The sequence below is a fragment of the Engystomops pustulosus genome, chromosome 5, assembly GCF_040894005.1.
Source record: "Engystomops pustulosus chromosome 5, aEngPut4.maternal, whole genome shotgun sequence".
In the NCBI taxonomy this organism is placed as follows: Eukaryota; Metazoa; Chordata; class Amphibia; order Anura; family Leptodactylidae; genus Engystomops; species Engystomops pustulosus.
The window spans coordinates 61,568,443-61,582,403 of record NC_092415.1 but is presented as its reverse complement, the minus strand read 5'-3'; the positions used below and the strand labels follow the sequence as shown (position 1 = coordinate 61,582,403).

General features: G+C 43.4%; 1 protein-coding gene across 1 annotated transcript in view; it reads right to left on the bottom strand.

Moving 5' to 3' along the window:
* Positions 1-470: 470 nt before the first annotated feature.
* The window catches only part of LOC140132857 (uncharacterized), a 72,442-nt gene continuing 58,951 nt past the window's right edge, over positions 471-13,961 (bottom strand). Inside the window, exon 7 of the mRNA XM_072152189.1 lies at positions 471-1,588. Coding sequence (XP_072008290.1) covers positions 1,127-1,588 — 462 coding nt within the window. The 3' untranslated portion in view covers positions 471-1,126. The remainder of the gene's footprint in view (positions 1,589-13,961) is intronic.

The window sequence follows — 13,961 nt, the reverse complement described above, 5'->3', positions numbered from 1 at the left end:
AAGTTTTCAACCCCCGGAAAATCCCACCTCATGTTCTGTTACCTCCATATATTATGCTCACACTCCTCAATAATGGGTAGCCTGGGAGGTCAATTAAAGGAAATATACCATCAAAATCATTCATGATAAGCATGAGTAACTTATTCATAGACCTTCTTATATTGTTATCCTGTACAAGAAGCACTTTCCCATCCCACTGTGTGCCGAAACTTCCTCTGTTGAAGCGAAATTACACCAGGCAGAGGAAAAAGGAAGTGGTAAGGGAGCAGGCAGAAGTGGAGACAGTGTAACAGCCTGTGAAGCTACAGCATGAAGGGGCTCTGGAAATAAACCCCAGGAGCAGCCCTTTACTTCCAGAATTTTAAATGTTGATTTTAGAAGGAAGAAGGACATGGATAACAAATGAGAAGATTACCACATTTTAACAATTTACCCCAAATAAAAAAAAAAAAAAAAGTATGAACAGCTGCTATGGGGGTCAAAAAAAATGCTGACATATTTTATTTAAAGGTAGTAATACAATAAATAAAGTCATGGTTGTTAAATCACCATAAAATGCTAAGAGGGGGTTGAATGTTTAACTTCATTGTTTAAAGACTTCTTCGGCTCCATACAACACATTTATGTCACTTATACCTACAAAATTACTGTATAGATTTACCTGAACAATGGAATCTAAGCGTCGATGAATCTCATTTATTATGCTAAATTGGTCAATCAGCAATGCATTGAAAGAAAACGATTTGAGTTCCCAACGTGCAAAGAGGATTTTCCCCTAAGATAACCCAGTCTCCAGTCCGAGGAAAATGCATTTCATTATTTCTTGTTTCTTGCCGCTACTTATATTAGTAGCTCATTTCTGCCATTCTTACAATAACTTGATGAACAGAACATACCATCTGGCTCTGTGATCCTTCTGGGAGATGCACACTAGCTTAGATTGCTATTGTAGCTGACAATCTACATTTCTCTCTAACCTTTGTAATGCATCTCCTGATATGGTCTCATTAGTTGGCATTGTACCATTAAACACAGAATTTTATTGCGGTAGAACGCCTGATTTCCTCCCTATCTCTGTGTTTTCTTAAACCAAGCAGACATTTCTTTGGCAGAAATTTTTTATATGTCAGTTTTGCTTTTCAGGTCCATCATCCACAGCTGTTGATGCTATTGGTTGTGCTAGAAATAGATCAGGTGTTGACTGGAAGCAGGATTTTTCTCCCGGATTAGTGTTCGTGGCTTCAGGCTGCCCATCCGTCTCTTTGATTCCTTCGTTTTGGCTTACAGTTAATACATTAGCAATTTCTAAACTTATTTTGTCAGCAACTTCTGCTAGGCAAGAGGTAATACTGAAATCTGCAGCAGTTTCTTTGCCTGGATCTTTAGAATCTACATTAGTTTCATGGATCGACCCTCCTCCCTCCTTTGGTTTTATGCTATCTATCAGAATAGAGCTCTCACAGTAGTAGTAGCCGGATTCTTTATTCTTTTTGTGCATTGAGCACAAATCTATCCGACTAAACAGTTCAGTCCCAAAAGAAAAATCTTCATACTCCTTGTATAACTCGCTGCATATTTTTTTGAATCCCTGTGGAATAAGTCATATATAAAGTATATTAGAATGTAAATAAAGCAAACTTCTTGAAAGGCAACCAGTCATCACACTTGTGTTTTGCTTGTGTTTTAGTTAGTGCTTAAAGGGGTTGTCCACTTTGAGCAAATAATTGATACGGTTTCTGTTAGGAAAAATTATACAATTTTCCAATATACTTTCTGTATCAATTCCTCAGGTTTTCTAGATCTCTGCTTGCTGTCCTGCTATAGAAAGCTTCTATGTTTACTTCAGGTGGACAGAAATATGTCCATAGTTTTATGATGGACAGGCAGGGGCACAAACTGTTGTTATCACAGAGAGTAATCATAGCCATGTGATAATAATGGCTTGTGCTCCTGCCTGTCCCTTACATGACCATGGACAAATTTTTATCGACCTGAAGTGAACATAGAAGCTTTCTAAAGAAGGACAGCAAACAGAAATTTAGAAAACAACAAGGAATTGATACAGAAAGTATATTTGAAATTTGCACAAACTTCACAAGACACAAACAATATCAATTTTTTTGCTGAAAGTGGTCAACCCCCAGGGACTCAGCACAGAATTCTGGCAGGGAGCCATGTAAACTAAAGGATTGTTAAAAATGAAAAGGACTAATCAAAACATGGTTTATATTATTCTAGTTCTAGAAATTTTAGTTCTAGAAATTTCTGGTAACTAAAAGGATGGCTAAAATAATTTCTCAAAAGGGAATTGGTGAGCTCAAAAATTATCCCAAAACGAGCTGCAAGTAGGCCACTTTATTAACTTAGCATACACAACTGATAATTGGAAAGTCAAGATAAAATTTATTTTTTAACCTGCAAATTTTTGAGCTCCAAGGGGTCTGGTCATGTCTGACCATGAGCATGTTTGAAACTTTGGAGATTGAGTATTAGTCTGATAGTCAAGAAAGGGTGCAGCTTGGGAGAAGTCCTTTGTCACAGGTACCCCTGTGACCCATATACTGGGTCATAGGTGCACCCATGTTCCCCCCTGTGCCCCTGGATCCAGCCTGCACACTCACCTTTCCCCGGCTCCAGTGGCAGTCTCTGAAGTCTGGCGCGCGCATTCCCGCCTCCTAGGGTCCATGTGTGCTGCCTCTATAAGATTTAAAAGGCCAGCACACCAATAATTGGCACTGGCCATCCACCTGCCCTGATAAATTCTTGCCCCTTCCTGTGTCCCCTACCAGATCTTTGTGCTTTTATGCCCAAGATAAATCTTTGTTCTATGCCCATGCCCAATTACGTTCCTGACTTCTCTCCTGTTCTGCCTGTCCTAAACTACTGCTACAACCTGACCCTGATCCTTTGCTGCACGTCTTAACCTTCTGCCTGTCCCCAACCATGCTTCTCCCTGATGACTTTGTACTACCAGCACCAGCTTCCTGTACCTGCAGTAACTCCTGTTACTACGGCTGTATCGTCTACTGTTGAACCCAGGCTGCGCCTTCCAATGCCCTCTAAGTATAACAGTGAGGCCAAGTTATGCAGGGGCTTCATCACCCAGTGCTCCTTACATAAATTGATGCCTTCTCAGTTAGCCACAGAATGGGGTAAGGGAGCTTTCCTGATCAGTCTTCTTTCCGGGAAAGCCCTGGTGTGGGCTTTATATACTCCCCTATAGGACAGGAACGATCCGGTCATTGCTACTCTTACCACGTTCCTCACTGAATTCCAGTCTGTCTTTGAGGAACCTGCCCAGGCGTCTTCTCCTGAGACCGCACTGCTAAACCTGCGTCAAGTTGACTATGCGGTTCAGTCCAGTACCCTGGCTTCTGAGCTAACCTGAAATGAAGCCGCTCTTGTCGCAACCTTTAAAAAGGAACTGTCAGGGCAGATTAAAGACTCACTGTCTGCACGTGACTTGCCATCTACACTGAGTGGTCTCATCTCTCTGAACACTCAGACATCTGGTTTGCTGAGCATTCTAAGGAGCAGCATCTGGAACGACTGCAAGTCAGGATCCAATGTCTGCCCTGTCTAGCTCCTGTTTTCCAAAGACCTTGTCATCTTCTGTCTCAGAGGCTTGGCTGTCTCCCCAGGAGCATTCTAGGCAACAACAGGGGAACCTCTGTCTCTACTGTGCCAGCCCAGAACATTTCCTTCAGAGTCGCCCGCTCCATCCTCAGCGTTAGGGAAACGCACGCATCTAGGGTTCTTGGGAGAAGCCTCCCTAGGTGAGAACAAAGCTTCTCCACATGTGAACATAGCTGTCTTACTCGGCTCCCGGACAGGTAATCAGATTAAACTCCCTGGATACCGGTTCTGCTGAAAACTTTGTGGATGCTGCTCTGGTCTCTCAGTATCATTTTCCTGTGGTCCATCTCAAGAAGCCGCTGGTCATCTCCTCTGTCAGTGGGCAGATTCTCTACAAAGTAGACCGTTATCACACTAAGCCCCTATGTCTGCAAGTGGGAGCCGTGCACAAGGAGAGACTTTCTCTTTATGTGCTACTCTGGTCCACGTCGCCTGTTCTTCTGGACCTTCAGTGGTTGCAGCGCCACGCACCTGTGCTCAACTGGCTGACCGGTGAAGTTCTCCGCTGGGGAGCGGAATGTCAGTCACACTGTTTGGAGGTACCTTGTCCCTTCTCCACCTTGTCCTCCAAGCCACTGGTGGGTCTCCCCGCTCTATTTAGGGACTTTGCCGATGTCTTCTCGAAAAAGCAAGCAGAGACTTTGCCACCACACCACCCCTATGACTGCTCAATAGACCTGTTGCTAGCACACATCTCCTTCACGGGGTTGGGTGTATCCTCTTTTTGTGCCTATAACCGCGGCTATGTCTGCCTACGTGAAAGAGAACCTACAGAGGGGATTCACATGCAAGTCTTCTTCTCCCGGTGCAGGATTCTTCTTTGTGGCCAAAACAGATGGGTCACTCCGTTCCTGCATAGACTATTGCGGCCTTAAAAAGTTTACCGTGAAGAACTGCTACCCTTAGCCATTGATCACAGAACTGTTCGACCGCTTATGTGGAGTTAAGGTCTTAAGCAAACTAGACCTCCATGGGGCATATAACGTCAGCTTTTGGGCTTTGCTAACTACTACTGGCAGTTTATACCGCTTTTCTCCTTTCATGTCTCCTATCGTGGCACTAAGAAAAGCGGCAATCCAAAACTCTGGCCTCTGGCGAATGAAAAAAGGCTTTCTCCAACCTGAAGTCTTCCGCTTCTGTTCTCAACTGGCCTGATATAGAGAGACCATTCCCACTCGAGGTTGACGCCTCATCAGTTGGTGCTAGAGCCGTTCTCACCCAGAAAGGGCCCAATGGGGGAACCCTTATTTACGGCTTCTTCTCCAAGACTCTCTCTGCCGCAGAGAGGAATTATTCCATAGCTTCTGGCAATAAAGCTAGCTTTGGAAGAATGGCATTATCTTCTGGAGGGAGCTCGTCATCCAGTCTGTATCTGCACGGACCACTACATTAAAGTAGTGGGCAGTTGAGGAGAATTAACATCCCTGCCCATGTTTACTTGTGTATGTGTCAGTCCCTGGGTGCACCTCCCAATTAATGCAATTTTGTGGTGCACAAATGATCTTATCCACAACCTGTTGGAGCAGGGAAAGGATTTCCCTTCCAGTGGCTGAAGCTAGAAGACAAAACCAGACAGGCGAGTACATTTTTTTTTTAGTTTTTAACAGATAGAGGGGCCCCAATATATAAAATTCATAGGGGGCAGTGTATATTTTAAATTATTGTTTAGTATTTTCTATTCTGTATTTAACACGAGTCCTCTATACAATTCAAGCGATTCATTTTTTTCAGGAGATTTTCCACATTTTGTACTAAACTTAATGGGCACTAATAAAAAAGCAGGACCGCAAGATTAAACCTGTGAATTACTCCTGTAATATGCAATTTATGTATGAAAGAACAATATAAATTAATATTTTTAATTCTCCCAAATCTTTATGTTGCATCCAAGGTTATTCTTAAAACAAATGTTGTGGAATGACCACTAGATGGCACTCCTATAGCTGTATATAAATATTGGATTACGTTCATATAACTTTCTGTATTTTACTTCAGTACTAAAACCAGAGAAAACCAGTAAATTCTCATGTGTTATGTGGCCCGAACAGGATATCTTAAAAATGCTCAAGTAAAAAAAAGCATTAAAAAAAATCATAAAGAATACGATTAAAAAAGAAACACATTTTTATCCATTACTTTTTATTCATAGAAGGCCAAATGCAACCAATATTATAGACACTGAAAAATTATTTTAACTTTATACATTGATTTGGGGAAAAGGTTAACAGATTTTTCTTGGGATATACAGAAAAGTTACAATCAATTTAAAAGGTATAAGAAAGAGTAGCACAAAGATGAAAAGTGGATAAAACCAAAAGTATATGATAGAGGTTAGTAATTTTTTTTTTTTAGTTATTAATGGCTTTGGCCATGTCAGTTTTAATATGGGCTGTTTAAAAAAGTAGCCATAATGATTGTGACTTAGGAGCTTTGGTATTTAGTGTTCTTCAAAGCCTCTTGTGTCCCAGTGCAACTTTAACTTTACACCACCAAAAATTACTGATGGCAGTCAGGAGTTAGAGATTGTGATTAGAAATATAAAAAGACTGCAGATTAAAGTCCATTTTCAGCAAATCATTGATTTGGTTTGTGTAATGAAAAAGCTATACAATTCTCTAGTATATACTTTCTTCATGGATCTGTCATATATGCTTTCTGTCATTTAACTTCCTGGGGATAAAAATCTGTCCATGGTCATGTGATGTCACACAGGTGCACCGCTTCTCGTATCAGGCAAGTCTGATTACTCTCTGTGGCTCACTTACTAAGGGCCGCACTGCTCACTGCGACTGTGTGTCTTTCCCGGAGATTACACAGGTATTTAAGAAATGTCTGAGCTGAGATTTGGCTGCATGCAATTGTTTTTTGGCGCAGCTGCGCTAGCTTCCATGCAGCACAAATTGGGGGGCGTGCTGTCAGATGATCCAACTGATTCGGACTGAGCGCGGGATTTAACATTCAAATTGTGTCGCAAGCCCAAGCACTTACATGCACCACCAAAAATATGGTGAACTCTGTCGGACCTGAGCAGGGAAGTGACACATGCATGATATCGGGTGCACAATCTTAGTTAATCGCGGCACAGTGCATTACCGTCTGACTTTCGGTGAACTCCAGCAGACTGATAAGCAAATGGGCCCCTCTGTTTTAGAACGAGCTTTAGACAGGTTTTCATCCACAGGAAGTAAATGAAGTTCCTACAGAATGACAGCAAGCAAAGACCTAGAAAACTGTGAGCAATTGTTTCAAGTATTGTACATTAGAAAATTGTATAACTTTTCATTACCCAAACAATATCAATTATTTACTGAAAGTGGACAACCTCTAATAAATAGTTAGACCAAGTTAATATAAATCTAGAAAATACAGGGTTATGTAGAAGTGTATATGGGAGCCATTTTAATAATTGGGATACCAGCCAATGCCATGTCAAGAAATTTTAGAGAGACTTTCAATTTTTAATGCTTTTATTCTAATTACCTTTGTTGTAAATCGTTATTGAAGCAACATTGATTTATAGTTATCCCAAGTATAACTAGAAGGTATATAATTCAGAACTGTATTAAAATTGTACTCCTAGTCATGAGCCATGGTGGAGTTGGAAGGACATCAAAAAGGAAGAAAAAGTTTTTAATTTACAGGATGTTTTCACCCTATAGTTTAAATACAGATGGAACTACTGAAATAGTTGGGTCACTTAGATAAGTAATGAAAACTATTTACAAACAGATTTAGAGAGTCGCTCCCCCTGACGTCATCGGGGGCGCCAATTGATGCCATGACAGCCTCTGCCATTTTGAAAAATATAAAAAAATTCAATGTGATCAAAAACCATACAGTCCTAAAAAGACAAGTATTGAAAATGACACCACGCACAGCTCCATACATCGAAGTATGAAAAAGTTATTAGCGCCAGAATTTGGCAAAATAAAAAAAATTTTGTACATGTAAATGTATGAAAACATAATACAAACTATAGAAATTTGATATCCCCGTTATTGTGTTGACCCAAAGAATAAAGAGAACATGTCATTTGGGGCGCACAGTGAAGGCCGTAAAATCCAAGCCCACAAGAAAACTTTTTTTCCGGCTTCCCAGTTCACGGCATGGAATATTAAATACCATTACACAACTCTCTACATGGAAAAATACAAAAAGTTTTGGAAGGTGGGGGGTGAAAAATGAAAACCCAAAAATGAACAAGGGCCTCGGCATTAAGGGGTTAACAAGCTATTACAACCCCTTCTGTAAAAGTAAATAATTCATTAACCCATTGGACAGACATTCTGCTAATCTAAACACCATGGAAAAAAATTCAATTATATCTCGGCTTCCTGGATCGCTGTAGGTGTGTCTTGAATCTGCCATGAAAGAAAGAGAACACCCAAAGTTTTATGATTTAAGTAGGTCTTTGTGAGGACTATTAGGCTAGTTTCTGCAACAAATGACTTTTCTAAAAATAAAGACCCCTGAGGAAGTCGCAGGCTCGCGGCGTAACTCGTGGGGTGCCTCCGGCCACTCGTCCCTCTTCCCCTTACCACTTTCCCCCATGGCTTACCCTTTATTTTTCCAGCTATCTACTTAATGCTGGCCTTTTGACCTCTCCACTGGTTGACTCCTTTTGATCAATACCCGGTTTTGACCATCTGTTTACCTTGTCATTTAGGAGTCTGCCATAACTTTCATCACTTGGTAGACAAATGTGCCAGAAATCTTTGTACGTTGTTGCTAACATTGATCTTCATTTGTGCATGGGGGGGGGATTTCTCTTATCTGATGTTGATTGGTGGCCGTGTGTGGATCGGTTGGACTGGCTCCGTTCCACTTGTTGATGTGTATTCTGTACACTTTTTAAAAGCTTTTATGGAATGTGATGCATGGCATCATTTGTGTGTGTTTTCTATATTTTGAAATACAATTTATACACTACTTAGCCTTTACACACCAACTGGTTTTTTGTTCTGATCATAAACCTAAAGTAGTTGTCGCAAGTTTAGAAGTTGTCCCCTATCCACAAGATTCTGGATAACAAAGAGAATGCCTACTGTGACCCAACCAATCACAAGAACGGAACCCCTATGGAATATTCCAGAATGAAGAATGCGTAAAGAGAACCTGTCACCAGATTTTACTCCATTAAACTACTAGCCCCTTAGATAGGAAATGTAGAATTAGACTCACCGGTAATTCAGTTTCCATCTAGTCCTCCATGACGGCCCACTTGGAGGATGCCCCTTGACCTCTGTAGGGACAGGAAGCAGAGAGGTTAAAAGGCTCCCACCCGCATCCTCCCGCCAGTGTCTTACCAAATAAATACACCGGTGGAAGGTACAACAAAATTTTATTTTGTATGTTAAATATTCACATACAATACAGAAATATGCTAGGGAGGGAATATATAGGCCGTCATGGAGGACTAGATGGAAACTGAATTACCGGTGAGTCTAATTCTACATTTCCAATACGTCCCCCATGACGGCCCACTTGGAGATCTACCAGATAAGTAGGAATTTCTAGGGTGGGATGACCGCTTGTAGAACCTTCCTGCCAAAGGAAAGATCCTGAGAACAAGGTAAATCCAGTCGATAGTGTTTTATGAAGGTGGATGATGAGGCCCAGGTAGCGGCCTTGCAAATCTGTTCTAGTGATGCACCTCTTTTTTCAGCCCAGGAAGTGAACATAGCCCTGGTGGAATGGGCCTTTAGATTCGATGGAATCTCCTTCCCTTGTTGCGTATAGCAGGTGGAGATATCTAACTTTAGCCATCTTGCTATTGATGTTTTCGAGGCTTTCTTCCCTTTGTTTTTTCCCTGGAATTGAATAAACAAGTTATTGTCTAAACGCCAGGGTTCTGTAGCCTGTAGATAAGCTAGTACAATTCTTCTTACATCCAGAAGATGCCACGAAGCTTCCCTACTAGAAGAGGGGTTTTCGCAAAAGGATGGAAGAGTTTCTTGAGTCCTGTGAAATCTGGATGCCACCTTGGGAATGAAGCCTGGATCTAGAGTAAGAATTATACGATCAGACAAAACCCGCATATAAGGCTCTTTAAATTGAAATAGCCTGAAGCTCACCCAATCTTCTAGCTGTAGTGACAGCGACAAGAAGGGTAGTTTTTAACGTTAAGTTCTTTATGTTAGCGCTATCCAGAGGTTCAAATGGTGGTCTGGAAAGTGCGTCTAGGACCAGTTTGAGGTCCCATGTAGGAACTCTCCTGAGAATCTGGGGTCTGATTCTGGAGGAGGCTAGGATAAATCTCTTGACCCACCTGTGCTCCGCCAGTGGACGATCGCAGAAGGCGCCAAGGGCTGAGACCTGGACCTTTAGGGTGCTAGTAGAAAGTCCCTGTTCCAGGCCTTTCTGTAGGAAGTTCAGAATCTGTAAGATATTTGGGTTAGATTGAGATGGAGGATTATCCCCACAAAATGTTACAAATTTTTTCCAGATTTTGTGATAAATTGCGAACGTAACCTTCTTCCTACTTGCCTTAAGAGTGGTTACTACAGCCATGGAAAGACCCCGTGATGTCAGGAATTCGGACTCAGGATCCAGGCTGTTAGCTGAAGCCGTCCTGGGTCGCGATGAAGAATCGGTCCCTGATGTAGAAGGTCTCTCCGTGAAGGCAGTATCACTGGTTGCTGCTGGGCCAGGGATGTCAACAGGGAGTACCAGTTCTTTTTTGGCCAATTTGGACAGATCAGTATCACCTTTGCCTGGTCCGTAAGGATTTTTCTGAGGACCCTTGCCACTAAGGGAATAGGGGGAAAGGCATAGGAAAGAGGTTCCACCCATTGATGGCTGAAAGCATCCAATCAATCCTTTGGTTCTCCTGCTTCCAGAGAGTAGTATCGATGGCATACCGTATTCTTCCTCAGATCGATCTGAGGAACTCCCCACAGACTCGTCAAATGGATGAAGACTTCTGGATTGATGCTCCATTCGTTGGGAGATATTTCTTCCCTGCTGAGGTAGTCTGCCTCCTCGTTTAGAATTCCTCTCAGGTGGGTTGCAGAGAGGGAAAGCACGTTCTCCTCTGCCCAGGAGAAGATGGTGTGTGTTAAGGTGGAAAGAGTTGTCGATAATGGTGGTGTTGTGGTGTTGTCTGATAATATGTGTACATGGTGGTTCTTTAGAAGAGGTGTATTTAGCCTTAAGGCTTCCCAGACAGCCCGTAGCTCTCGATAATTGGATGGCTTCCTGGATTGGGAAGGTGTCCATGGACCTTGGGCGTAGTGGGAAGGGAAGACCACTCCCCAGCCCACACTGCTTGCATCGGTCGTAATTGTGAGACGCGGAAGGCAGTGCCAGTGGACCCCGTTCTCCAGATTCTTTCTCTGTAACCACCACTGTAAATTTCTTTTTACGGAGGATGGAATGATGACCTTCTTGTCCAAACCTGAGGGCCTTCGATCCCAACTGCTCAGAATCCAATTCTGTAGGGTACGAGAATGATTTTGACTCCAGGCCACTGATGGGAGACCGGCTGTAAGGAGTCCTAAAATCTTCATGGCTCCTCGGATTGAGACAGAAATCTTCCTTCTGAAGGAGTGAACATGATGTCTCAGATTTTCCGCTTTTTCCTGAGGAAGAAAGGACATCAGGTGAGTAGAATCTAACATTACACCAAGGAATTTCTTGAGGGTGGAGGGAGAAAGATCTGACTTCTGGGTGTTTATTAACCATCCCAGATCTGAGAGTTTGTTCATCGTAAGATCTCTTGCTATACTGAGATCTGATCTGTCTTTTCCCACAATCAGCAGGTCGTCTAAATAAGGGATGATAGATACTCCCTGTAGTCTCAGAAAAGCAACCACCTCCACCATGATCTTTGTAAACACTCTTGGAGCTGACGAAATCCCAAAGGGAAGAGCCCGAAACTGAAAGTGTAGGACAGAACCCTCTGGAGAGAGGACAGAGAATCTTAAGAATCTTTGAGATGAGGGGTGAATTGGGATGTGATAGTAGGCGTCTTGCAGATCTATTGTGCACATGCAATAATCGGTGTAAATGAGTTGGGTAGCAGATCTTACCGATTCCATGTGAAAACGTCTGTAGGTGAGGAATTTGTTCAAGGCTTTTAAGTTTATTATCATCCGGTTTGACCCGTTTGGTTTTTTGACCAGGAAGAGGGGGGAATAGAAGCCCGTCTTTTCTTGATCTTGAGGAACCCGGGAGATCACTCCTGAGAGAATGAGAGATGAAACTTCCTGCCAGATGAGATAATGGGTAGAGGAAGAGGTAGAAGATAAGGGAGGCATAAATCTTAAAGGTGGGAGGGAACTGAATTCTATCCTGTATCCTGAATTGATGATATTCAGGACCCACGGGTTTGAAGTAATACGAGACCATTGATTGACAAACCCTAGAAGACGCCCCCCCACTCTGGCGTCACTGTCTCTTCCCTCCGGAGTTGTCAGGGGAATTTGAGAATAGAAACCCCCGACCTCTGCCGCCTTTAGGGTAGCTCCAACGACCTTGTTTACCTTTGCCCCGAAAGGAATCCTTGGTGTTCCTGAAGGGACGAAATGAAGGTTTCTTGGAAGGTGCTTTGTTCTCCGGAAACCCCTTCTTCTTGTCAGAGGCTCTTTCTAATATGGCGTCCAACTCTGGACCGAAGACTAAATCTCCAGCAAACGAGATACTGCATAACTTCGTTTTTGAACGAATATCACCGCCCCATTGTTTTAGCCACAAGGCTCTCCTTGTAGCATTTGTTAGAGCCCCTTATTTGGCCGCAAAACGGACGCCTTCGGCTGAAGCATCGGCTAGAAAGGCAGTGGCAGATTTAAGAAGTGGAATACTTTCCAACAGAGAAGCCCTAGGGGTGCCTTCTCTGATGTGGGAATCTAGTTGGTTTAGCCAGAAGAAGAGGGTTCTGGCAACTGAGTTGGCCGATAAATTTGATTTTAGGCTGGTCATAGATGTTTCCCAGGCCCTTTTAAGAAGGGCATCTGCCTTTCGGTCCATAGGATCCTTGAGTTGTGCAGAGTCTTCAAACGGTAGGTCTGTTTTTTTGACAACCTTTGTCACCTGCACATCCATTTTAGGAACAGAGTCCCAAACTTTGGAGACTTCTGGATCAAAGACTAGACGTCGCCTAAACCCCTTGGAAGTTGTTATCTTCTTTTCTGGGTCCTTCCATTCTTCTGTAATTAACCCTAAGAGGGTATCGTTAACTGGGAAGACGCGTTGTTTTTTGGCTCTCAGTCCTCCAAACAATTCGTCCTCTCTAGATGTGCAGGGAACTTCTTCAATATCTAAAGTTTCGCGTATGGCCTTCAGTAGGTTCTCTAACTCATCCAACTGAAAAAGATGACGTGGATCAGTCTTTTGACCTACATCCTGGGAATCGAGTTCTTCTGTGTCGACCATGGAACAGGAAGGGACTTCTGAATCATAATTTCCTTCCTCAGAGGAGGAGATGTCCGCTAATCTTGGTTTTTTTGGAGGGGGTTCCTTCTGTGTTGCCGAAGCCACTGAAGCTACCACTTTCTCCTCAATAAAGGATTTTAACTCATCCATGAACGATGTTTTCTCTTCTCGCATGAACTCTTTTATACAGGTTCTGCAAATGGGCTTTTGATACGCCTCGGGCATAGTGTGAAAACACATGTTGCATTTCTTAGCAGTGCTTCTGCTCTTTGCAGGTTTGCTAGCTTTTTCAGACCTTTCTGGTCTGTCCTCTTTACCTTTCCCCTTAGTCCCTTGATCCTTGTCCTAAGGGAGAAAGGTAAGGAATAACTTACTTGGGGTTCTAATGTGATTTACTACTAGAACATGCCATACAGCACCACTTACGTAACCAGGAGGGTGGAGTAGGCCCAAGTCTGCCTCATCAGCCATGTCAGGAATGTCTGGGACGGCAAGGCCACCGAGCGGTATAAGCCCCAATACGAGACACCGCTCCTCATGATAGTGCTGGATTATATACCTTATCGGGGAGCCCATCCCCCTAGCCGGTGGCTCTTCCGCGCCCGTTCTGGCGCTCCGAGATGCGCCTGACCTCACTTCCGGTCGCGGCCGGAAGTCGTCATCGGCCGCAAGGAACTCCTGGGAACGGAGCTTTCCGCGTGTCCTCGCGTAGGCCCCATTCGGCTGCTGGAGAGGACCGCTCTCCGGATCATCAAGGGACCAGGGAGGGAAGGACCCGGCCGCGGACCCGATCCGGAGGGAAACTACAGCCTGCAATAGGCCGGCGTAACCCCGGTAAGTTTTTCTTTATCAAGAAACAAGCGTCCCCCCCCCCCCTTGGAGGAGAGGAGCCTCTCTGACCTATCCTGTCAGGGACAGGAAGACACTGGCGGGAGGATGCGGGTGGGAGGCTT